The 27,698-nt window shown below is 47.1% G+C and overlaps 1 protein-coding gene across 1 annotated transcript in view; it reads left to right on the top strand.

Moving 5' to 3' along the window:
* Positions 1 to 27,698, top strand: part of LOC124615959 (cytochrome P450 6k1-like) — an 83,424-nt gene that overhangs the window by 36,879 nt on the left and 18,847 nt on the right. The window contains exons 3-4 of the mRNA XM_047144162.1: positions 5,330 to 5,568; positions 21,133 to 21,395. Of these exons, the coding sequence (XP_047000118.1) occupies positions 5,330 to 5,568; positions 21,133 to 21,395 (502 nt within the window). The remainder of the gene's footprint in view (positions 1 to 5,329; positions 5,569 to 21,132; positions 21,396 to 27,698) is intronic.

Below are 27,698 nucleotides of genomic sequence, written 5' to 3'. Positions count from 1 at the left end.
GGCGCAAGAAAGGAAGACGTGGCAGGTTGCATCAAACCAGTCACTCATCATGATTATAAAAAAAGAAAACAAGAAGGGGTGGGGGAGCAAAGGGAATGCGTAATGTTGTGGTTCACCGGATTTTGGACCAATGTCCTGTGTTATATTCCAAATCTCTACGTAGGACCTCATGTAGTAGTGGTAGGCGTTAAGCTTTGGTGAGGTAAGAAGAACGGACTCCCAAGATTACAGACCAATATCTAACATCGGTTTGCTGCAGGATAATTGGACATGCCCTGAGCTCGAATATATTAAATTTTCTTGAGATCGAGAAGCTTAGTTCACGAATCAGCACTGTTTTAGAAAGCATTACTCGTGTGAAACTCAGATTGCCTTTTCTCACATGATGTACTGCAAACTATGGAAGAAGGGCAACAGGTAAATTCCATATTTCTAGATTTCCGAGAATTATTTGACACGGTGCCCCACTGCAGACTGTTAACGAAGGTACGAGCGTGTGGAATATGTTCTCAGATATATGTGTGGCTTGAAGACTTCTTAAGAAATAGAACCCAGTATGTTGTCCTCGACGGCGAATGCTCATCAGAGACAAGGGTATCGTCAGGAATGCCCCAAAGAAGAGGGTTGGACTGCTGGTATTATCTGTATACTGAAACGTCCCTTCAGAAAAATTAAGAATGACTGTGCTGGTATACTTCCACGTTATTTGATACAGAAACAACTGAGTAAAACACAACTTACTCAGTCAGTTTTCTCTTTACATATTCTGATCATCACTAAACGGACACACAATATTTTAGCGCAACGGAATCTGACTTTCAATAATCCCTACAAAAGAATGGCCCTGACTAACAATAACCTATACCTTTCATGAATCACTTACCTCATAAAAATCTTCGTGACTCGAACTACTGCAATACAGCAAGCGCCAATACTGCTAGCTAAATTAAAGTTTCTAAGTACTGAAGGCACTAACTACTGATAGGCATAGTTAGCAAATGAAAGATTTTGATAGAGAACAAACAATGTATTTACCTTAATAGCGTTCAAAAGTCATATATCCAATTAAACAAATTTCCTTTTTCTGACGGACACACCTCCAGATCGTCCGCTCAAAACTCTGGCATATCTCCCTACATCGACCACTGCTGGCGGCTCACCTCCAACTGCCCAACGCTACGCGCTGTTCACATCCAACTGCCCAACACTGCACAAGCAAATATTCCAACAAGGAGTCCAACCAGCCACATATTGCACACAGCGCAGTCAGTGATTTTCATACAGAACACTTCGTGGCGTTACCAACATCAAAAGCTAAACAGTGTACTTAAAATAATTAAATGATCTGGCGGGCAGGGTGCGCAGCAGTGTACAATTATTTGCTGATGATCCTCTTCTGTACAGGAAGTTATCGTAGTTGAGTGACTGTAGGAGGATAAACGATGACTTACGAGGGGACCTTCTGGGAGGTGCATCGAATTATGAGCTCCCACTTCGCCTTCTTATAGTATGGGTTGGCACCTACCACACCTTAAAATTGTAGGTGCCAATGCGGCCTCGTTTTTGAAATATTGCCTGTTAAAGTTTGGGCAGCTCTTTATATACAGAAAAGTTTCACTATTGTGGCTCGGCTACTCGCTCACTTGCCACAGTAGTGAAACTTTTCTGTATATAAAGAGCTGCCCAAACTTTAACAGGCAATATTTAAAAAACGAGACCGCATTGGCACCTACAATTTTAAAGTGTGGTAGGTACCTACCCACACTATAAGCTGGCAAAGTGGGAGCCCATACCTCGATGCCCTACCAGAAGGTCTCCTCGTTAGACAAAATTTCTAGTTGGTGTGATGAAGGTAGAAAAATGGAAGGAAAAATGACAAGGAAAAACAAATACGTAATGTTCAGATAGGGCAGTAGTAGTGCCCTGCTTGACACAGTCAAGTTGTTCAAAGATCTGAGCGCAACGTTGCAAAGCAGTATGAAATGGAACGAGTATCCGAAGATTGTGGTAGGGAAGGAAAATGGTCGAATTCGGTTTATTGGGATAATTTGGAGGAAGTGTGGTTCATCTGTAAAGAAGATCGCATATAGGACGCTAGTCCGACCTATTCTTGAGTACTGCTCGAGTGTTTGGTAGTCGCACCAGGTCGGATTAAAGCAAGACATTAAAACAATTCAAAGGCAGGCAGCTAGATTTGTTACTGGTAGGTTCGAACTATACGAAAGTGTTACGGAGATACTTCAGCAACTCAAACGGGAATCTCCTGAGGGAAGGCGACGTTTTTTCGATCAACATTAGTGAGAAAATTCAGAGAACCAGCATTCGAAGCTGACAGCAGAACGATTCTCTCTGCTGCCAACGTACATCTCGCATAAGGACCGCGAAGACAACGTAAGAGAAATTAAGACTCATACGGAGGCATATAGACAGTCGTTTTTTCCTCGCTCTATTTGCGAGTGGAACAGAAACGGAAACTGAAGTTAAAATCTTAGCTTCAGTCAGAACGTCCAGGAAAGCCTGCAGATTTTGAGGAAAGAAAACGACTAGTTGTGGTACAGAGTACTCTCAACCACACACCGTACTGTGGCTTGCGGGATTTGTATGTAGATGTAGATATAGGTGTAGATGTAGCTGTAGAACCTTAGCGGCTGAGCCTTGCTGCGGCTCGCGTTGGTGCCGTGTGTAGGTTTCTGCCACACCGTGTCGTTCAGTTGGCATGGTTGTGTTGTGAAACGTCGCCTTAGAAAAATTTATGAATGACTTTGCTGATAAACCCCTTACGTTGTTTGATTTTCAAACAGCTGAGCAGAACTGAACGTACTCAGACATTTCTCTCTTTACTAATTGTGATCAACGCTAAACTGACACAATATTTTTAGCTCAACACAATCTGACTTTCAATAATCCCTACAAAAGAATGGCCCTGACTAACAATAATCTATACGTTTCATGAGTCACTCACCTCACAAAAATCTTTGTTACTCGAACTACTGCAATACAGCGAGCGCCAATATTGCCAGCTAAATAAAAGATTCTAGCTACTGAAGCCACTAACTACTGATAGGCATAGTTAGCAAATGAAAGATTTTGATAGAGAACAAACAATGTATTTACCTTAATAATGTTCCAAAGTCATCATATATATATATATATATATATATATATATATATATATATATATATATATATACATATATATTAGTTCATGATATCCAGTATTACAAATTTACTCTTTCTGATGGACACACGTCCAGATCGTCCGCTCTCAAAATTCTGCAATCTCTCTCCCCACATCCACCACTGCTGGCGGCTCACCTCCAACTGCGCAATGCTATGCGCTGTTCACATCCAACTGCCCAACACTACAATAGCAAAAATTCCAACAATGCAAATCAGCCACAGACTTCAAACAGCACAGTCAGTGATTTTCATATAGAGCTCTACGTGGCGTTACCAACATAAAAACCTAAAGAGCCTACTTACAGTTGTTTTTCTTCTTCTCGTGTCCACTGGCGCCACTCGGTTTCGTAAGCGGTGACTCTCCGCTAGTGGCAGCAGCGGCGCTTATCGATATGTAGTTCTGCTGCCCTGTCTCTGGTGTGAGTGTGGATTCCGGATGGGGATGCAGGAGCAGCGAGGTCCGCGCAGAGCGACAACACGCCGAGACCGCTGGCGGCGTGTATGGATTGCCGGATCGAAGGGCAGTGGTCACGAGGGTGCACGACCTCGTCGAAAACGGATCCTGATGTTTAAGTTGACTGCACTGCAATTTGCGCAGAGAAACCTCCACCCTTGTGTAATCTCGATATTCTCCAGTGACTCGGGTTTGTGTTGCTGCTCGTAGTGTCGCCGAGGTGATAAGCAGCGAGTGGAGTACCTGGGGAAGATGGCTCTGAGCACTATGGGACTCAACTGCTGTGGTCATCAGTCCACTAGAACTTAGAACTACTTAAACCTAACCGGCTTTGGCGTAATTTTACATCTTGCTTTTGTTTTGTTGGATGCCAGGTAGACTCACCAAGATTATCATTAGTCGCTCGTTAGACAGCCACTAGCCCGAGTTACCATCTTGTGATCTGAATGCAACTCTTGGCTTCCTTTCTCTTCGCTCGCGAAAGCGTCTTTGGTGTGGCCTACTCAGAGGTCGATACCTGGAGCACCCTCTGTCACTCGCCCTTGTGTTTTATTTTATTATTGTATTATTAAGTTACCAGCATTTGTTCAAATGGTTCAAATGGCTCTGAACACTATGGGACTTAACTGCTGAGGTCATCAGTCCCCTAGAACGTAGAACTACTTAAACCTAACTAACCTAAGGAAATCACACACACCCATGCCCGAGGCAGGATTCGAATCTGCGACCGTAGCGGTCGCGCGGTTCCAGGCTGTAGCGTCTAGAACCGCTCGGCCGCCTCCGGCCGGCTACCGGCATTTGTCTCCCCTGTTTGGTGATCTGTTGTTTTTTTTTTTTTAATTGACTTTTGCGATGCCCTTTGCCGTTTGAAAGTATATTTGTTAAATTTTTTATAATTTCCATTTTGGTGTTAAAGCCCTTCATCGGTGATTGTGGTTACTTACTTTAAAATTCTGATTGGGGTCACATTCGGTTGTTTTCAAAAAATTATTTGCTGCCTGTATTTTATGTACGTTTGTTAAATTTTTTAAATAATTGCCATTTTGGGCGTTAAAGGCCTTCAGCCGTGATTGTGGTTACGTGCCTTAAAAGTCTGGTTGCGACCTCATTGGCTTGTTTCAAAAATTATTTACTAAAATAAATGAGTGAAACTGCAAAGCAAACCAATAGTAATTCATTCGGGACCCGTCCACAATCGTAACCCAATCCTCCCTTCCTTAATTACCAGGTCTCAACGGTCGACTTGGCACTCTCGGTTACAGCAGGTTATGTGCCGTCACTGTGTTTCATCCTTGTCCTTCACGCCCTTACTGATATCGATAACATAAACAGGGCACTGAACTCTACTCGCAATCGTCAAGCTACCTATCCTGCACAGATACACTCAAGCCCCAGATCTCACACTTGTTGATGAAAAGGCGTTATACGGCTTTACGTTATTAGCGTCATCAGCGAAGCAGACTTTTAATTCTGTATGACGTGGCACACTGAGACTCTGGAATCATCTTTTCATTTTTTTCTCAATCTTCAAACCAAGAGCTCAGAAAGCTCGTGATATGGCTAGGTTTTGAAATATGTAAGTTAATCCGAAGTGTATCATTCCATTTGTTGATGTATTCATTTTGATATCAGATAGATTCACCATTATTTTATCAGTAACTGTCGCAATTTTACTGTTCTTTCTCTGTACGGCAGGTGAGAGATTTGTGGGAATGTATGCGTTCAACAGACCATTCCTCATGCTGAATGATCCAGATCTCATCCGCCTAGTACTGGTCAAGGATTTTGACACGTTCCGCGACAGAGGAATGAAGTACAACGAACAAGAGCCATTGAATCACAACCTATTCTTCATGGATGGGCCGAAATGGAAGCGAATGAGAACGAAGATGACTCCTACATTCACGTCAGGAAAGCTCAAAATGATGTCCCAGGTGAGTACATATTGAGTGCAATGAGTGAACTGTGGTGCTATAAACACGTTTTATAGTTGCGTGGCTTTGCTACAATGATATAGTTCGTACATGCCTTATTATGCAACAGTATATGAAAATGATCCGGGTTTCAGTCAAGAGAGAATTCTGTAAGTTATGATGCAGATTCACCTGAGAACAATAGTCAACATTTCTATGGAAAGGAACATTTATCATACTGAAAAAGACATTTAATGTGCTAGTACTTTTCTGGTTTTCAGGGCTATAGATAGTAAAGTCCAAATAAAAAATTCACTATTTTTGATAAGAGCTGTATGGCATAATGTAATAAGCTAATCATATAGGGCAAAAAGATTGCCTATTCAAACGCCAAGGGAACGTGCCACAGTTTCTTACCTAATTTCCTACTTTCCAACGGTGCCTACATCAGCAATTTATTAAATGAAAGCTAAAATACGACAGAAAAGTTGAAAATCGAAAGAAAATCAGGAATTAGTTATCAGTCAATTACATCTACCTCGTGATCTGAAGAAATAATTTTTTATGTTATGTAATAAACTGAAGTTGTTTTGATTAATTGAAAATGATGTCATCCCACTTTGGGCGCCAAACTATAGTGAATTGAAATGAGATTTGTCAAATTAGGTTATGCCATTCTGAGTGCCAAAATATATAGTAAAATTTAATGTGAAAATGGCTCCAAACTGGGCATCAACAAGTAATCAATTGGAATCGAGTGGCAAAATTTTTGCGTGCAAATCAGATCGCAGTAAAAACAAATTGATTGAAATATTAATACATGGAAATATTTATGTTTGTTGTTGGTGTTGCATTCTCTTTAGCCGGTTTTATGTCGTCTCGTTCTCTCTGTAGAGCTGTACATTGGGAAGCTAGGCGAGGAGGTTGGTTGGTGGACGGTGTCCTTGTTATTAATAGCTGGGTTTCTTATTCATAAACAAAGAGCTACATCATTTAAGTTTCCATGTGCAGTGGTACAAGTTCTCTTCTGTGAAGTCCAAGCAGCCTCAATGCTGTTGAAGTGGAAGTCCGCTATGTTCACTCTGAGGTTCCTATATGCTGCCTGTCCTGCGCGGCTGGTCCCGGAGGAGGTTGTGACGAGCCAGTTGCTCAGCCACCATTGACCAGACGTTTTCAATTGGTGAGAGATCTGGAGAATGTGCTGGCCAGGGCAGCTGTCGATCGTTTTCGGTATCCAGAAAGGCCCGTACAGGACCTGGAACATGCGGTCGTGCATTATCCTGCAGAAATGTAGGGTTTCGCAGGGATCGAATGCAGGGTAGAGCCACGGGTCGTAACACATCTGAAATGTAACGTCCACTGTTCAAAGTGCCGTCAATACGAACAAGAGGTGTCCGAGACGTTTAACCAATGGCGCCCCATACCATCACGCCGGGTGATACGCCACTATGGCGATGACGAATACAGGCTTCCAATGTGCGTTACCCGCGATGTCGCCAAAACACGGATGCGACCATCATGATGCTGTAAACAGAACCTGGATTCATCCAAAAAAATTACGTTTTGCCATTCGTGCACCCAGGTTCGTCGTTGAGTATACCATCGCAGGCGCTCCTGTCTGTGATGCGGCGTCAAGGGTAACCGCAGCCATGGTCTCCGAGTTGATAGTCCATGCTGCTGCAAACGTCGTCGAACTGTTCGTGCAGATGGTTGTTGTCTTGCAAACGTCCCCATGTGTTGACTCAGGTATCGAGACGTGGCTGCACTATCCGTCACAGCCATGCGGATAAAATGCCTGTCATCTCGATTGCTAGTGATACGAGGCTGCTGGGATCCAGCACGGCGTCCTTATTACCCTCCGGAACCCACCGATTCCATATTCTGCTAACAGTCATTGGATCTCGACCAACGCGAGCAGCAATGTCGCGATAAGATAAACCGCAATCGTGATAGGCTACAATCCGACCTTTATCAAAGTCGGAAACTTGATGGTACGCATTTCTCCTCCTTACACGAGGCATCACAACAACGTTTCACCAGGCAACGCCGGTCAACTGCTGTTTGTGTATGAGAAATCGGTTGGAAGCTTTCCTCGTATCAGTACGTTGTAGGTGTCGCCACCGGCTCCAACCTCGTGTGAATGATCCGAAAAGCTGATCATTTGCATATCACAGCATCTTCTTCCTGTCGGTTAAATTTCACGTCTGTAGCATTTCACCTTCGTGGTGTAGCAATTTTAATGGCCAGTAGTGTACAAATATGTTCTCACAGCCAATATGAGTTGTTGTAGAGATGACTCAATAATTGGGTAAAAAGGAGGGGGGGGGGGGGGGGAGGAATGAATCATTCCATCTCACCACTCTGTGGTGTAGCGCCACTACCCAGACGTTTATGAAAAGTAATATGGCTTTCGTCAAAATTAACAAGAAGTAGTGAGAAAGCAGCTGCAGGCTGGCAGCCACAAGTGTGGCGACATGTAGGTGAGAACGGTGTGCACCTAAGGACCTCGCGAAATGTCACAATGACCATAGGGGGCTGGTCAGTGACACAAAACCAGGGCAAGTCCCTTGTTATGGGCGACATGAGCAGGGACCAGCTTTCAGAGAAACGAATGTGCATTGGAGTGGTATAAATATGGCTGACTTTTGAGGAAGAAGTACTCTTGTTCTTGCATTTGCTCATTGTCGGAGTCGAGCAGCATCACCACGACTTCAGGAGCCACGCCAGCCAGCGAAACGACCGGGAATTGCCAGCAGCAGCCATGAGTTAGAAACCGTGCTGTGGTTGTTGCCACCACCAGTAAGTTTCTCATGGAACCTGGTGCCACAGTGTCTGTGCCTGCTGCCACCAGCACTGAGTTCCTACTGGGACTTCGTGTTCTCAGCACCACTCGCTGTCCAACTACTGCCGGCAGGTGGTTAAGTCGAATTCCATGGACAGCTGTCTCAACACGCCGTCACGGAAGGTACATGTTGAGCCAAGTGGCCGAAAGACCTCCACGCCACTGAAGGAAGTAGGCCTGCGACGGGCCTAGTGTCAGCACCGCAGGGCGCCTAGTCAGCATCCAAGGTGGAAGCTGCTGTCCATACGTCAGCGCTGGACAGGGACAACAGAGTGATTCACGTTTGCCTCTTTGAGCCATGACACATCATGTATTGGAATAGAGTAAAGGCATTCTTTACTGTCATTAGTGTTTCCACTGGTCCTGCTGGCCTGTCACCACTGCCTTCTCAATTCCCTGAGTGCAACTACTATTTCCATGATGGTGTCTGAGAGGTCGTCACCAACAAGCGCTCTTCAGATTAGTGTCAGAAGTTGGATCTTCAAGCCCGTCGCCACGTCGTTTGGTGACAACAGAAGAAGTAACAACACCTACATTATCTTCATTGTGGGGCGAATATAGGCTTTTTGTTTGACTGCGAGTCTCATAGCAATGCAGTGAGTTTTTTCAGAGTTTAGCACTTGTCAGTTCAGCTGCTGATAAGTAAATGCAGACAATAATTGAAGGAGGCGTAAATGCGAGAGTTAATTTTCACCTGCTTGTTATTGGCAATATAGGTGTCAGAAGAAAGAGGTGTGGCTTATTGTCAGTCAGTGTATAAACTAGTAGTTGTGACGTCCCCTCTCCCGTTTTGTTGTCGCTGTTGATGTTGAGCCGCTACTGCTACAGCTCGGTCGGTGGAATGGAGACGCGAATGCGCAGTGATGGTTGTCCCCGTCGGATAACGTAGAAGAGCACCTGAAAATCTCTACACAAAATTGTTCCTCGCGTAATGTATGAAAGTCCGTTTGCGAGTCCGCACACTCTTCTCAGCGATGCGAACAGCTGATTTTAATTGTCTGTTATGGTTTTATGACGCTTTGCTATGCCCGGTTAGTTAGTTATTGCAGTATTGAGTGAACCATTCATCACCAGCGTCGTTTCACACCACTGAAGCGAGGAAAAATTCATTTGCGGTTCAGTATCAGTAGTTGTTGTTACGTTGCTAGGCAGAATTGTTCACTACGGCACGACGCAAATCCAGAGATAATCTACACTCCTGGAAATGGAAAAAAGAACACATTGACACCGGTGTGTCAGACCCACCATACTTGCTCCGGACACTGCGAGAGGGCTGTACAAGCAATGATCACACGCACGGCACAGCGGACACACCAGGAACCGCGGTGTTGGCCGTCGAATGGCGCTAGCTGCGCAGCATTTGTGCACCGCCGCCGTCAGTGTCAGCCAGTTTGCCGTGGCATACGGAGCTCCATCGCAGTCTTTAACACTGGTAGCATGCCGCGACAGCGTGGACGTGAACCGTATGTGCAGTTGACGGACTTTGAGCGAGGGCGTATAGTGGGCATGCGGGTGGACGTACCGCCGAATTGCTCAACACGTGGGGCGTGAGGTCTCCACAGTACATCGATGTTGTCGCCAGTGGTCGGCGGAAGGTGCACGTGCCCGTCGACCTGGGACCGGACCGCAGCGACGCACGGATGCACGCCAAGACCGTAGGATCCTACGCAGTGCCGTAGGGGACCGCACCGCCACTTCCCAGCAAATTAGGTACACTGTTGCTCCTGGGGTATCGGCGAGGACCATTCGCAACTGTCTCCATGAAGCTGGGCTACGGTCCCGCACACCGTTAGGCCGTCTTCCGCTCACGCCCCAACATCGTGCAGCCCGCCTCCAGTGGTGTCGCGACAGGCGTGAATGGAGGGACGAATGGAGACGTGTCGTCTTCAGCGATGAGAGTCGCTTCTGCCTTGGTGCCAATGATGGTCGTATGCGTGTTTGGCGCCGTGCAGGTGAGCGCCACAATCAGGACTGCATACGACCGAGACACACAGGGCCAACACCCGGCTTCATGGTGTGGGGAGCGATCTCCTACACTGGCCGTACACCACTGGTGATCGTCGAGGGGACACTGAATAGTGCACGGTACATCCAAACCGTCATCGAACCCATCGTTCTACCATTCCTAGACCGGCAAGGGAACTTGCTGTTCCAACAGGACAATGCACGTCCGCATGTATCCCGTGCCACCCAACGTGCTCTAGAAGGTGTAAGTCAACTACCCTGGCCAGCGAGATCTCCGGATCTGTCCCCCATTGAGCATGTTTGGGACTGGATGAAGCGTCGTCTCACGCGGTCTGCACGTCCAGCACGAACGCTGGTCCAACTGAGGCGCCAGGTGGAAATGGCATGGCAAGCCGTTCCACAGGACTACATCCAGCATCTCTACGATCGTCTCCATGGGAGAATAGCAGCCTGCATTGCTGCGAAAGGTGGATATACACTGTACTAGTGCCGACATTGTGCATGCTCTGTTGCCTGTGTCGATGTGCCTGTGGTTCTGTCAGTGTGATCATGTGATGTATCTGACCCCAGGAATGTGTCAATAAAGTTTCCCCTTCCTGGGACAATGAATTCACGGTGTTCTTATTTCAATTTCCAGGAGTGTATAATGCTATCTTGATTTCGTGCGTCGTAATATTATTTCGGCAAAACACTCCTTTCAATGCTCAATGTTCATCAAGTCACTCTTTCAATTAAAATTATGATGAGAAAGTACGCCAACTTCTGGAGGACCCTGCATACAGAATTCTGGAGTGTGACCCCACGGACAAGGTGGCCAAGAAGACTAGTGCTCTCTTGAAGGAAACAGGGATGCCCGATAAGATCATCAGACAACTACGGGAAAAAGCGCCAGTGCCACCTAGACTGTATGGTCTGCCTAAAATACACAAGGAGGGTGTGCCCCTACGTCCTATTGTCAGTAATATTGGGGCACCTACGTACACAACAGCCAAGTACCTGAAAGGTCTCCTGGCTCCATATGTGGGGAAATGTATTCACCACATCCGCAACTCAGAAGATTTCCTGCAACACCTCAAGCAACTGCACATCGCAGATTCGGACATCATGGTTAGTTTTGATGTTGGTATCGCTGTTCACCAGGGTCCCACTGAAGGACTCACTAGAACTGATTGCAGAGAAATTTGATGGTGCTCTGTTGGACCTGTTCAGTCATACACTGACATCCACGTATTTCCTGTACAGAAACCAACATTACGAGCAAACTGAAGGTGTAGCTATGGGCAGCCCACTGTCCCCTGTGGTTGCCAACATGTTTATGGAGAGTTTTGAGGAGAGGGCATTGGAGACAGCCACATTTAAACCCACATGCTTCTTTAGGTATGTAGATGACACCTTCGTGATCTGGCCACATGGGATAGACAGGCTCAATGAGTTTCTTGAACATCTTAACTCATGCCACCCTAATATCAAGTTCACCATGGAACTGGAGAAGAATGGCCAGCTGTCATTTCTGGATGTACTAGTCCAGAGGAAAGCAGATGGATCAATTGGCCACAGTGTGTACCGAAAACCTACACACACTTATTTATATCTGCAGGCCAGCAGTTGTCACCACCCTGCACAGAAGAATGGGGTTCTGAAGACTTTGGTCCACAGAGCACGTGCCCTATCAGACCAAGAGAATCTACCCATAGAGATAGAACGTCTCAAAACAGTTTTCTCCAAGAATGGATACATGGACAGACAAATTGAGAGGGCACTCCGACCAGCCACTATACCACAGGTTCCTGAAGAAGACCAAGATGAAGCAAGGAAGGTGGCATATCTGCCCTATGCTGGCTCTATTTCTGCCAGAATCAGTAGGATCCTGCGTAAACACAATATCAAGTGTGTTTTCTGTCCATACAACAAGATTGGGGGACTGCTGGGGAGTGTCAAAGACGACCTGGGGTTACGAAAACCAGGGATTTACAATGTACCTTGTCAATGTGGCATGTCCTACATTGGCCAGACGACAAGAACTGTGGAGATCAGGTGCAAAGAACATCAGAGGCACACTAGATTAAGACAGGTGACTAAGTCAGCCATTGCTGAACACTGTCTAGAACTAGATCATGCCATGAAGTATGAGGATACCAAGATTCTAGCACAAACACCCAGATTTTGGGACAGTGTTATAAGAGAATCGATTGAGATTAAAATGGCTGACGATCTTATGAATCGTGACACAGGGTACCAGCTAAGCAGAGCTTGGGATCTGGCTCTGGAATTGTTAAAGGAGCAACGGGGCTAGCTGCAACACTACACAAACAGAAGAACCAGAGACATGGAGATGGTAAACGAGCCCCTGACGGACTGCCAGGAGCACCAGACCGAAGATGGAACACCCAGAAGTGGGACTGGTGGGCGCGGACCGCAGAGGGAACATCCAGAGCCGCAGCAGACGAAAAATGGAGCGGCAACGCTCCAACAGATAGTGGTGAGCGGGCGCTGACCGCAGGGGGAACGCCTGGTACCCCAGACCGTAGATGAAACCCCCAGGAGCGGGTTTGGTGGGCGCGGACCGCAGAGGGAACACCTAGAACCGCAGCGGACGGAAAACGGAGCAGCAACGCTCCAGCAGGTCACAGGGAATGGGCGCGGACCACAGAGGAAGCGCCTGCAGCCGTTGGTGGAGGGGGAAGGCCATAGGCATAAATACTGGACCAGGTCCACTCGAGGAGCAGTACCCCGAGACGTCCCCCCCACCTGTGCCCGCTATGGAGGGAATCACACAGGGCTGCCCCAAAATTAAGTCTTTCAAGGCAAATCAGAAACGGTTTGCAGGGACATCGGCGGCGGCCTGCCCGGGCACCAGTTACTCTGGTGTGCTGGTCGGGTCGGCGTCGCGGGCCCACCCCCCCCTTGCATCTCGTTCCCATCCCGCCCCTCTGGGCTCCCACCCACCCCCACTCCTCTCCCTCCCCATCCTACCCCCTCCAACAGCCTTCCCTCCCCTCCCCACCCAGCAGGTGTCAAGCACTGCTTCCCCCTCCTCCCAGCAGGTGTCACACTCCGCTGTTCCTTCCCCATCCCCCCGGCAGGCGTTAAGCACTGCCTCCCCCTCTCCCATCCCGGTACACTCTCCGCAGCACCCTCTCCCCACCCCCTCCTCTGTTCCCACCCCCCTTGGTGACCTCATCGCCAATGTTGTTGAGGCACTGACCTCAGCCATCTCCGCCACATTCACCTCCCTCCTCCAATCCCTCCCACACCAACTTGCCACCGCCCTCTCCCAATCCATATCCCCCATCGCCACTCCCGCTCCCATTCCAACCAGTCATGGCTGTTAGACATCACGGATTGACAGCCATGATCTGGAATGCCAATGGTCTCCTCAAACAACAGGGCGAGTTCCGACAGTTCCTCCTGGATGAGAGGGTTGATGTTTGCCTTGTTGCAGAGACGCACCTCAAACCCGGTGTTTTTGTCCGTGTAGCAAACTACTCCTGCTACCGGACAGACAGGCCCACCGCCTATGGTGGCACGGCGGTGTACGTGCGTAACTCCCTCCGCCACCACCCTATTCCCCTCCCCCCACTTCACACTGTGGAAGCCACTGGCATTGTCATCCACACGGTGAGGGGTCCCATCACGTTCGTGGCTCTCTACAGGCCACCACGAGGCCTTCTCGAAACACCGGACTATGAAGCATTGCTGTCGCTCGGCAACGACGTCTTCATTGGCGGTGACTTCAATGCCAAACACGCTGCCTGGAACAGTAGGTTAACCAACACATCAGGTCGTCGACTCCTCCGGGTCGCAGAGCGGCATCATGCCCGCACCATCGGCCCGCACGACCCCACCATTTACCCTTCTGGTGGACGTCCCCCAGATGTCCTAGACATCGCAGTGGTGAAAGGTCTACCCCACCCCATCACTGCAGCCACCCGCATCGCTCTAGGCTCCGATCACCGGCCGGTCATCTGTTCCATCGATCTCGCTGGAACCTCGACCATGCCGAGGGAAGGCCTAGACATCCGCGGTATTGACTGGCAGTCCTACCAGAGACGGGTCGAAGCAGCCCTACCCACAATCCCTGCTGCCGATCACACGGACGCAGATCGTACCCTCATCCACCTCACCACCGTTGTACTAGATGCTGCAACAGCAGCGACCCCTCCCCGTCCGCACCGGCCCCCGGATCATCTGCATCCACTCCCCCCCCCCCCCCCCCACATCCTTGCTCTCATCACAGAGAAAAACTGGACCACCCGTGAATGGCAGCTCACTCGGAATCCGGCAACCAAGCGCCTCATCAATAGATTACAGTGCCAAATCAAGGCTGCGGTGCACGACCACCGCAATCAGGCATGGGAGAACAAAATCTCTGCCATTGACCTGAGTGACCTGTCTGCTTGGCGACTCACAAAAAGCCTTCTGAGACGAGGGCAACGGATCCCCCCCCTACAGGTCGGCAATGACTTTGTGTCCAAACCAGACGCCAAGGCTAACGCCTTGGCTGATGTCTTCGCGCGCAACTTCACCCCGGTCAATGACCCCATTGACCCCGGCCATATTCGCCTGGTCACGGCACGCCTCCCTCAATTCCTTGCCGTCCAGGACCCTGAGGATGAAATCACCCCCATCAACGAAGAGGAGGTTGCACTGCAATTGCGGTACCTCAAATCCAAGAAAGCTGGCAGCCCCGATAAGCTGACGAATGCCCTCCTCAAGCAACTACCCCCAGCTTCTATTCCCATCCTGACGGCCACATTCAACAACATCCTCACAACCAGGCAATATCCCTCTGCCTGGAAACACGCTGAAGTGGTCGCCATACCCAAGGCTGGGAAGGATCTTCGTTCCCCTGCCAGCTACCGCCCCATCAGCCTCTTGCCCGCCATCTCCAAGGTGTTTGAGAGGCTGTACCTTAAACGAATGCTCATCCACATTGCCCGAGAACGAGTCCTCCCTGATGAGCAGTTTGGCTTCAGGGAGGGCCACACCACCACTCACCAACTCCTGCGCCTTGTAGAAGAGGCACTGGACGCCATTGAACGTAGGGAGTACTTCGGGGCCATACTCCTCGACGTGTCCAGAGCGTTTGACTCGGTCTGGCACGAAGGGCTGCTCTACAAATTATTTTCCCTTGGCTTCCCAGTGTCCCATGTACGGCTAATAGCCACATACCTGGAAGGTCGCACCTTCCATGTTAGGATCCCTGACGGGAAATCCACGCGACGACGCATCAGGGCAGGAGTACCACAGGGCAGCGTACTTGGGCCGCTACTCTACTCGCTCTTCACAGCTGATCTGCCCTCTGCGCCGAGGGTACATTTAGCTCTCTACGCAGATGACACTGCACTCTTCTCTCGTTCTCGGAGTGCGGCAGTTCTTCAACAGTGGCTCCAAGGGGCTACAGATTCCCTAACCGACTGGGCTAGGACCTGGCGTCTGGCATTTAATCCCTCCAAAACCCAAGCCCTTATCATCTGCCGACGCCGTATTCCCATTCGGCTCCCTCAGGTGGCGGTCCTTGGTACCCCAGTCCCCTGGACTCGTACTGCAAAGTACTTGGGTGTTACCCTGGACCAACGCCTAACCTGGCGCCCCCACATCGACGAGGTGCGTCGTAAGGCAATGGGGCGGCTATGCCTGCTCTACCCTCTCATCAACCCAACCTCTTCCCTCCCCACGCACCTTGCTGTTCGACTGTACACCTCCCTTGTTCGCCCCATCCTTGAATACGCGGTGGTGGTGTGGGGCAATGCTGCCCCCACCCACCTCCGCCGACTCCAGACCATCCAGAACCGGGCTCTCCGGCGTGCCCTCCGCCTCCCCTTCGACTTCCCAACCCGCGAGCTCCACCTCCTGGCTGAAGTGCCGCTCCTTCGTACCCGCATCCTCTCCGCCGCCCACTCCTTTTACCACAAAACTCGTCACTCTCCTAATCCCTTAATCCTTTCCCTGGGCACCCGTGTTCACCGACTAGCCACCAATCGATGGCCCGACCTTTTATTTCGCCCCCCATGACCTCGCCTGCACCAGGCACGTCATCTCATGCCGACTACCTCCCTCACGCCATAGATTATTCCCCCCCCCCCACATGCCGTGTCATTCGCTCCCCCAACACGCCACCCCCTTCCCCCCACACTACCCCCAATGTTGGCCTAATCATGATGGGCCCTTCCTTTTTCCACTTCTTCAACTGTCACCCTCTGACTTCTTTCTCTTCCCCCCCCCCCCCCCCCCCCAATTCGCCATTTCAAGACTGACTGCCGCCGCCATCGCGTCGCCGCTACGAAGCAGAAGAGGCCAGGATAATGGCCGTTCGCTTTCACTCACTCTCACTATTCCTCCTTCTGTCCTTTCTTCTGTAACTAATCGTAATTCCCGGCCAGTCAATTGGGCCGTTTGTTTTCCTTTTCTCTCACTGTCTCTCTTACTATCCTTTCCTCTTTCTTTTATTTAAAAAAAATAAAATAAATAATGCACAAAGAGTCAAGCCGAACAATAACGCCATGAAATTTCCCTAGCCAAACCGTCATGCCAGAAGGTGAAGCGACTTGTTGCGCTAGTACTTCGCCCCCAGTCGAGGTTATCTTCCTCAGTCCATTGTGCAGGTTCACTCGAGGAGCAGTCTCAGGTCGCACCTGATGAAGGTCTCGAGCTACGTGACCGAAATATCGTGCAAGTACGACGCTGATATCCGGCAGAACACCCGACAACCCAAGATGTCATTAGATCGCCGGGAAAGCCTGAAGAGTCACATTAAAATGTTCACAGTTAATTAATTTTGATCATCAACTATCACACAGTTTAATTTATGACGGAGCTAACACGTGAGATTTCCATTACTGACCAACAATTTTTATTGTTCCTTCTTAGCAGTTAGTTTATAATCATCACTCCACACGCACACCGATGGATCAGATCAATTAAGATTCTTTTCACTTCGGTGATCGTGACAATTACAACTTTTACAGTCGGCGTATTTGTATTATCTTCGTGTGATCGTATTAGTGTTTCCTATTCAAGGCTAATCAGGTATTTCAGTCTTCGATAATATGTCCATTCTTCGTTGTAACTGTTCACTTTGCTGAAGGTTGAGTCCAACAATAATATCTCCAATAATTAAAGTTCATTAACTCGTCGTATACTATCAGAATATCACTTCAGTTCAAGTTCTCAAGTCAGAATAACTGAGAACAAAGTCCGCGCATCTCTATACCGCAATCGTACCTTTTTGAATAGAAACAATCTCGTAGCGTTCCGTTTGTAGTACTGTAACAAACGGTACTCTCTCACGACTTGGTAGCAAGCATTTCCATGATCGAGCATTGTAGACGCATTGAATTTCCTTTTCGCCGCGTTTACAACGCTCTTTCACAATAAATGTTATCTCTGACCGACATATTACTTTGGACTTAACTTTCGTCGTACTGAGTTCCAGTTATCACTGAGATGTTTAATAGCTAAATAAAAATAACCTTTCTTTCTACCTTTATATCATAACATACTCAATAATTATTGAAGTTGGTGTTCATCAAAACTTTAAGGTGTTATATTATTGTCAAAGTCATCGTGCCTGTCAGGATAACACTGTTCCCTACTTTAAATTATCATGACATTCGTATTTGGGTTTTCTGGTTTCTTAGAGTGTTACATAGTGTTTAAGCTATGAATCATGAGTAGTGATTTAGAGGGGCAAGCTAAGTTTAGTCACTGTTACGATTTATAGTAGTAATCATCAGTAGCCACTGCGTCGAGAGTAAGTAAGTTATAGTAAGAAATAATATGGTAGTATTACAGTTAGATGTTCTCGTGATTTGGATTTATTTCGTGCAGAACAAGGAATATGGCTCGGTGGTGAACCATGTAAAGTGGTGGGAAGAGTTAGTGTAGTGGGATGGTTAAGTGTTTTTTTTTTTCATTTGTGTGATTCTTAGGAACTAATCATGTCGTGGCCAGATCGCAGGCAGCACGGCTGTTAATGCTGCAAGGGGGTAGTTGAGCGAAGGTATTGAGAATTTTAGGAGACGAAGTTGATAAGTTACAAGTAGAAAAAATGGAGTGGGATGAGAGATTAGAAGCATGTTATGCTGAGTTGAAGGAAATGACTTATCACAGATCTCCGGAGTATAGGGAAAATTTTCAGAGAGAGACCGAGTAATAGATAAATGAAAACGGACCTCGGAATGTGAGGTATATGTTGATTATGGAGATGAGGGAAAGGAGGAAAGGAGAGGAAGCAGAGAGGAGGGAAAAGGAAGAGGCTGAAACGGAGTGGAACAGGTTTGTGGATATTTTACACGTTCCTGCGTAACAGCCGACTTCCAAAGAAATAGTCAACGCTGTCAGTCCTGTGAAGAGTAGGACAGAATGTCGCAAATGGATTTTTTAGTGGGAAGATTAAATTAGCTGTAGATGATGTCACAATACCACTTTCTTGGAATTTAAGCGAAGCACAGAGTAATGACGTTGTTGAGGTGATGGAGAGTAATATAGGAGCACCAAGTCCGATATCCAGTGGAATTGTGGAGTCTGTGGTAGCGGGAATGAGTGTGGGCTGTACCGAAGTGATGCAGTGTGTGGATAGTTCAATAATTGTGTGAAATCTTATGGGATTTAACTGCTAAGGCCACCAGTCCCGAAGCTTACACACTACTTAACCTAAATTATCCTAAGGACAAACACACACACCCATACCCGATGGAGGACTCGAATCTCCGCCGGGACAGCCGCACAGTCCATGACTGCAGCGCCCTAGACCGCTCGGCTAATCCCACGCGGCTGTGTGGATAGGAACGTGGGTGATTTAAGGGCAGTAGTATCTGCCCCGTTGGGTGTTAACAAGCGTTATATTGAGGCTGGAGAGCATGGGTCGGATGCGCAAGAAAGTGCATTTGCTGGTGATTTTCGCATTGTGCAGAGTGGAACTGTAGATTAGTTCGTTGTTTTTTATATACTACAGGGAACGCAGACGAGGTTGTTGGTAATTGTGTTGCAGATGTTGTGGCTGAAACGGTACAGGCATAGACATTTCCTCAGATGCACGGCGAACGGGAGAAATTAAGAGGAGACGAGTTGATAGAGTGGATGATCAAGTCGACAGAGCCGAATGTGTTGTCGAGTGTACGCCAGTGGTTCAGAATGTAGCGCGAACGCAAGCACTGGGTCGCAGCCTCGCAGGACAAGCATCTGAAGTGCGTAATGAGCTGTTTACAGGCAGCCAAAGTCTGGCGTATGCGACGGGTATGAAATTAGTGAAGGATGTAACGTGAGGCTGAAAGTAAATGTTCTGACTGAACATCGTGCCAAAGTTAACCTTCCGCGACAGAAAGCTGTTGTGAATGTAGAGATGCCACGAGATGCATCTGTTGTACAGGAAAAACCAGTTAGACAATGGACAATTACGTTACGGAGTAATCTGGATGGTATACTGACACCAGGAAACAGGAAGGTACATGAGGTAAGCAGTAGTACCAGAAAACCAAGTATTTCGAGGAGAATTCGGTCTGTAATGAGAGCAACAGTAGAAGAAATAAGTAGGACTACTTGTCGAAGCTTCAGACCGGAACCGCGCAGCTTTGACGGTCGCAGGTTCGAATCCTACCTCAGGCATGTATGTGTGTGTTGTCCTTAGGTTAGATAGGTTTAAGTAGTTCTAAGTCTAGCGTTGATGACCTCAGATGTTAAGTCCCATAGTGCTTGGAGCCATTTGAACCATTCTGAATTTCTTGCTAGAGTGTCGTTTTTCTTCCTTTTCTTTTTTGGCTTAAGAGTGTGGAAGTGCAAGGATTCGCAGTAGAAATGAAGGGAAAAGATCCGTAAATTGTTAATTTGTGATTATAGCACACAAAACATTTCTTTTTTCATTTGTTGTCCGACTTCGAAATTAAGATTAAAACATTAATGAAAGTCTTGGAATTCAGTATACATAACAGACAAAATCGTCGAGATTCTCGATTCTAGGGATGACTGAATTGTCTATATACTATGTAAATAAGTTTATACGAAACCCCCGGTACGCGATTTCTACACGCACTTGGCCAATTTTTTTACTGTTCTGTCAGTTCCTTCTGGAAGAGGGCGCCATCATCAGCAAATCCAGTCCAAGAAATGTATATATCTGCGCGTTATCTTACCAGGGAAGCCTATCCGTGATTCTAGCGGCGAAGGGTGGTTTTTCCGTGTCTGTACTGATGTTTGTGCCTTGTGATGCATAGTGATCAGAGATACGTAAGTGAAGCAAAGGAAGAAGGGAGGAAGATTTGGTTTTAATGTTCTCTCGACCACTTATTTAAAGACAGAGCTCAGATTGGGGAAGATAAGTGGAAGCAAACATGTCCTTCCCGAAAATTCCATATCACAGGTTTAGGGGAAACATGTAAACCCCAAATCTAGATATCCGTAAGGGGATTCGAACTGCCGTCCTCCCGAAGGCCCCTCCTGTGTTTTAGCGCTGCTTCACTTCGCTCTATATGCTTGGGCTTCGGGATTCTGTACCCCACAGCGGGAGGGAGGTTTTGGGTGGTATAACTGATCTCCAGTTGCTGCCCAACACTGATCTGGCTGGTCATGTGATGTATTGTGGTTTTTCTGTCAGCTGTTACACTCTTCGTTACTCCAAAGTGGTCAGTAATACAATGTTGCCCATTGGATCTGTTTTTGGTGGGCGTGGTTTCATACATAGCGTAGTGTTCGCAGGACATACTTGGCACTGTGGTACAGGGAAAGCAGCACTGCCTACATGATGTTTTAAATACTATTTGATGGTCGCTTCTCCTCCGCAGACGATGCAAGACTGCGGCCGCGAGATGGTCGAGGTCCTGGAGGACTCGGCACGCCGTGGCGAGGTGCTGGAGATGAGGGAAGTGTCCGCCAGGTACGCCACGGACATCATCGCATCTGTCGCCTTCGGGGTGGAGGTCAACTGCCAGCGCAACCCAGAGGCCGAGTTCCGACAGTGGGGGCGCAAGGTGTTCGAACCATCGCTCAAGAACAAGGTTGCTGTGCTCATGTACGAGTTCTTTCCACTCGTCGCCAGGTTACTAAGGTAAGACCTACTGACAGTTTCCCTCACCTCCTCCTTGAAGGCCGTGAACACCGGCTCGCTTTCGACATCCATTTACCCTCTACCGCATCTTCCCAAACACCTGAAATGTCTTCGCCAGTCCTATGTCTATCACAAAATTGTCTCGCAACACCCCAATGTGCCCCTCATCATTGAGAACCTGGTCGACTGCCATTACTCCCACTCATCATTCATTCTCCCACTCATCAATCTTGAGATCTAACCGCCCTCTCAACTGTAGACCACCCTGCCTCTTTCATTCCAAAAGCCAACCGTTTCACTTCCTAACTGCTAGGGCATAATCTACTTCTGTCCTAACACCAACAACCTATTTCTTCAGCCTTCCCGGCAGGTATCCCATATTCCATTCTCGTGTCGCTTCCTCTCCACCTTATTTGGATCCAGCTTTGCCACCTAGGAAATGTTACTAGGCGCCCACAACCTTGACATCCTTACTTATTCAAGACCACACGTTTCACTAACTGATTAACTGAAAATAATTACTTGCCTCTTCTGCTAAAAAATTTAATCTCAAGGACATGCGGTAGTAATAACAGCATACAGACAAAATATTCACAGAGAAAATCAAAAGATACTCGCAAACGACGCAGAATGGCAACCAAGCAGACGTCAGCGAAAATAGCGCACAAATCCTTTTAAACTACCGTCTTGTTAGATTCCAGATACCTATTCTGAGTTTATCCCTCGTTTTAATCGCGTCATACCACAAAGTTCTTTTCTCCACAATTCAATACAGAACCTTTCCAGTCACTACTCGATCTACCCATCTGCTCTTCAACATTCTACTATACCACAACATTTCAAATTCTTTTATTTCTCTCTCTGTACAGTCTACCGTTCACGTTTCAAATCCATATAAGACTGCACTACACATAAATACTTTCACAGGATGAGATTTTCACTCTGCAGCGGAGTGTGCGCTGGTATGAAACCTCCTGGCACATTAAAACTGTGTGCCGGCCGAGACTCGAACTCGGGACCTTTGCCTTTCGCGGGCAAGTGCTCTACCAACCTTTTTTTTTTTTTCGTTATAGTTCGTGGCGTTTGGTGTGGGCGGACGTCACAAGACATCAGTTCAAGTTGACCCTCTTACTGAACACGCTGAGCTACCGTGCCGGCGATCCAACTGAGCTACCCAAGCACGACTCACGCCCCGTCCTCACAGCTTTACTTCTGCCAGTACCTCGTCTCCTACCTTCCAAACTTTGCAGAAGCTCTCCTGAGAACCTTGCAGAACTACTGGCAGAACTAAAGCTGTGAGGACAGGGCGTGAGTCGTGATGGGTATCACAGTTGGTAGAGCACTTGCCCGCGAAAGGCAAAGGTGCCGAGTTTGAGTCTCGGTCCGGCACACAGTTTTAATCTGCCAGGAAGTTTCATATCAGCGCACATTCCGCTGCAGCGTGAAAATCTCATTCAGGAAACATCCCCCAGCTGTGGCTAAGCCATGTCTCCACAATATCCTTTCTTTCAGGAGTGCTAGTTTGCAAGGTTCGCTACTGTAAAGTTTGGAAGGTAGGAGACGAGGTACTGGCAGAAGTAAAGCTGTGAGGACGGGACGTGAGTCGTGCTTGGGTATCTCAGTTGGTAGGGCACTTGCCCGCGAAAGGCAAAGGTCCCGGGTTCGAGTCTCGGTCTGGCACGCAGTTTTAATCTGCCAGGAAGTTTCACTTTCACAGGAGACTACCTGATACTTAAATTTGTATTCGATTTTAGAAAATTTGTTTTTTTTTCAGACAGAGTGTTTTTACTGGTAAGTTTAAATTCACAATCAACATTAACAATTTTTTTTCTTTTGCAGAAACTCTTTTCTTGATGTTATCAATCAGCATTTTATATCCTCTTTCATCGACTCTCATCAGTGATTTTGCTCCGTAAATAAGAAAACTCATCCGCTACTTTTAGCAAAAAAATGGTTCAAATGGCTGTGAGCACTATGGGACTTAACATCTGAGGTCATCAGTCCCCCAGAACTTAGAACTACTTAAACCGAACTAACCTAAGGACATCACACACATCCATGCCCGAGGCAGGATTCGAACCTGTGACCGTAGTGGTGGCGCGGTTCCAGACTGTAGCGCCTAGAACCGCTCGGCCAACCCGGCCGGCTACTTTTAGCACCTCATTTCCAAATCAGAGTCGCTCAACATTACTTTATTTAATTCAGCTACTCTCTATTATCACCGTTTTACATTTATTTACCTTTAACTTACGGCTTTATTTGAAGATACTGCCCACTGAGGTGACAAAAGTTATTGGATACCCAACAATATCGTATCGTTTCTCCTTTTGCACTGCTTAGTGCAGCACCTCGATGTGGCATGGACTCATCGAGTCATTGGAAGTACCCTGGAGAAATACTGAGCCATGATAAGTCCCACATATGTTCGATGGGATTTATGTTGAGTGATCTGGGTGGCCAAATCATTCGCTCGAACTGTCCAAATGTTCTTCAAACCAGTCTCGAACAATTGTGGCCCAGTGACATGGCACACTGTTATCGATGAAAATTCCATCGTTCTTTGGGAACATGACGTCCACGAATGGCTGCAAATGTTCTCGAAAGCAGCCGAACTTCCAGCGGACCCACACCATTCCATGTAAACACACCCCAGCACCATTATGGAGCCCGCAGCTTGCACAGTGCCTTGTTGACAACTTGGGTGTATGGCTTCGTGGGGTCTGCGTCACACTCGAATCCTATCATCAGATCTTACCTACTGAAATCGATACTCATCTGGACGGCCACGCTTTTCCTGTCATCTAGGATCCAACCTACATGGTGACGAGCCCAGGGGAGGCACTTCAGGCGATGTCGTTCTGTTAGCAAAGGCACTCAGTCGTCTGCTGCCATAGCCCATTAACGCCAGATTTCACCGCTCTATCCTAACGGACACGTTAGTCGTACATCCCAGATCGACTTCTGCGGTTATTCCACGCAGTATTGCCTTTCTATTAGCACTAACTCAGGTAAACAACGCTGCTCTCGGTCGTTAAGTGAAGGCCGTTGGTCACTGAGCTGTCCATGGTGAGAGATAACACCTGAAATTTGGTGTTATCGACTCACTCTCGACGTTATAGATCTCGGAATACTGAATTCCCTAACGATTTACGAAATGGAATGACCCATAAGTCTAGCTCCAACTACCATTACGCGTTCAAAGTCTGTTAGTTCCCGTCGTGCGGCCATAATCACTTCGGAAACATTTTCACATGAATCATCCGAGTACAGATGACAGCTCCGCCAATGTACTGCCATTTTACGCCATGTTTACGCGACCCTATGCCATTTTTGCATGTGCATGTTGCTATCCCATGGCTTTTCTCATCTCAGTGCATATTCCATTCAACCGATCTTCCAAATCCTTTGCTGTCTCTGACAAAATATCGGCAGACCTTAAACGTTTTAGCTCTTCCTCCTGAACTTTAACCCTCTTTTCAAATTTCTTCTTGGCTTCCTTGTTACAACTCTGTGAAACACTTTGCTGTTGCTGCGGTCCTTTCATGTCCCTCATATGTTATTACTGCAACCCAATTGCAAAATGTCAAAGAGTTTATTCCATCAACACTGACAGAAGTCAATTCAAAAAATACAAATGGCATAAATCTGTCCACACAGCTGTTTCTTTTTTCCAAAGATTTCTTTAATTTTCCTATAGGTGGTATCTATCTTTCCTACAGTACCCCACCCTTCCGCAGCTTTGCATATGTTCTCTAGCCATGCCTGCTTTGTCCTTTTGCACTGTCTGCCAAATTCATTTTTAGAGGTCTGTATTCTCTTTTTCCTTGCTTCATGATTTCATTTTTCAGCAATTAAATTTTATATCTCGTGTGTTGTCCGTGGACTTCTACCGGGCGTTATCTTTTTGCCTAGTTAGTCCCCTGCTGCCTTCTCTACTCTAACTCTTAAAGATACTCATCCACCTTCTGCCGTGTTTCTTCAGTCGTTGGTTAATGCTTTCTTCGAAATTCATTACAACCTCTTGTTATTTCACGTTAACCATGTTCCATCTCCTCAGTTTCCTACTTTTCTGAAGTTTCTCCAGATTTAACCTACATTTAATAACTAACAAACTGTGGCCAGACTCCGCGAGTACGTGTGAAAATGTTTTCAGTTTCATAACTGATATCGAAATCGCTGAGATCCGAGTGGGGGTCTAATTAACCTCTGAAATATTTTATCCAAGAAGACTCCGTAGTCATTTAACATACGGTGCCGCTGCGTGCCCTCGGGAAATATAACGGGTACAGTTTTCCTTTGCTTTGAGTTCTGCTGCACCATCAACATAGCAGATCTCTGATGGTTAATGTTGCAAGGATAGTTCCGTCAGTCAACAGACTGTTGCTTAAGCCACTTTCGAACAGGTTGAAACGCCTCTTCTGAACCATACATTAGTCTCAAGTTACAAAGGAATTAGAGACATTATCTGCCACCCCACCTATGGTCTAGGGGTAGCGTCTTTCATTAGTAATCAGAACTTCCTCGGTCCCGGATTCTTATCAGTCGGAGGGTTAGCAGCCTTTTGTAAGAAAACAACTGAGTAAATAGATCAATGATGGACATGAGCGGGTGTCATGGAACGACTACGCCGAACAAATGCAACAAACAGTAACGAACAAAATCGATAAAAGAAAGAAACTTGCCACCGCTTAAATTTTGTGTAATAATCAGCATTGGCGGCCGAAGACTTTCGGCATAAGAAGTTACCCTGACTATGTCATAGGTCTTGTGAAATAGGGCGGAGCAACAACAGAGGTTCAGGACACTCTCTTGTCCTCGCGGTGGGAATCTGCCCCTAAAGGGGAAGAATCAGCAATAATCAATGGTATGAGAATGTAGCAGGCAATGGAAACCACTGCATTAAAGACACGTAATGTGTATCCGCAGGACATGTGGCCTATAATTGAAAAAGTGTCACGATGATCTCTCCATTGGCATAAGATTCCGGAATAGTTCTCCATTCGGATCTCGGGGAGGGTACTGCCAAGGGGGAGGTGACCATGAGAGAAAAATTAAATAACCAACGAAAAAATAAAGTCCTTCGAGTCGGGGAGTGGTAGGGAAGCTAGAAAATCTGAATAGGGAAATACAAAGGCTCAGTCTGCATATAATAGGGGACAGTGAAGTGAAATGGAAAGCTAACAAGGATTTCTGCTCATATGAGTACAGGGTAATATCAACAGCAACAGAGAACGGTACAACGGGAGTAGGATTCATTATGAATAGGAAGGTAGGACAGAGAGTGTGTTACTGTGAACAGTTCAGTGAGAGAGTTGTTTTATAGCAGAGACGATAGTAAACCAACACCGACAACGATTGTTCAGATATACGAGGCGTGCTTTTTAAGTAAGTACCGTTAAAAAAAGACGTGCTAAGATATCTCAATAATTTTATTTTTACATGAAAGCCTGTACCTTAATCTACGCACTGACGCCATTACAGTCTGATTCTTCCTTGTTGACGTTGTGTACTGAGTGTTTAAGATGCCTCCGATAATCGTGAGTCCCGCCAAGTGTGAAGTACGGGCTGTTATAAGATTTCTTAGTGCTAAAGGCCTAAAATCGATCCATATTCACGGTGAGATCTGTGCAGTTTACGGAGAAAACATTGAGTGATGGAATGGTAAGAAATTGGGTGAGAGCATTTAAAGATGGCAGCACAAATGTGCATGATGAACAACGGAGAGGGCGTCCTTAGGTCGTTATTGAAAGTTTGGTGCAGGAAGTGGACAATAAGGTGAGAGAAAACAGACGCTTTACGATTTCCTCCTTGCGGGATGACTTTCCTAATGTTTCCGTAGTGTTTTCTATGGCATTGTGACCGAGCACTTGAATTACCGAAAATTGTGCGCTCGTTGGGTGCCGAAAATGTTGACGGACGTGCACAAAACGAAACGTTTCGACAGTGGATTGACTTTCCTTGAGCGGTACCACAACGACGGTGACGAATTCTTAAGCCAAATTGTTACGGGCGAAGAAACATGGGTGGCCTACGTCACAGACCATGGAAGTTGAGCAAGGGCATCGTTTTGCTGCAAGACAATGCCCGTCCGCATCTGGCGAATCAGACCAAAGATCTCATCACATCTTTCCGATGGGAAACTCTAGATCATCCTCCTTACAGCCCCGATCTTGCGCCCAGTGAATGCCATCTGTTCCTGCATTTGAAGAAACACCTGGGCGGTCATCGTCTTCAAGACGATGACGAAGTCAAAACAGTGGTGATGCAGTGGTTAACGAGTCAGGCGGCAGACTTCTATGAGGA

Source organism: Schistocerca americana, chromosome 5 (assembly GCF_021461395.2).
Source record: "Schistocerca americana isolate TAMUIC-IGC-003095 chromosome 5, iqSchAmer2.1, whole genome shotgun sequence".
In the NCBI taxonomy this organism is placed as follows: Eukaryota; Metazoa; Arthropoda; class Insecta; order Orthoptera; family Acrididae; genus Schistocerca; species Schistocerca americana.
The sequence above is the reverse complement of the archived record's forward strand: the minus strand, read 5'-3'. Positions and strand labels throughout refer to the sequence as shown.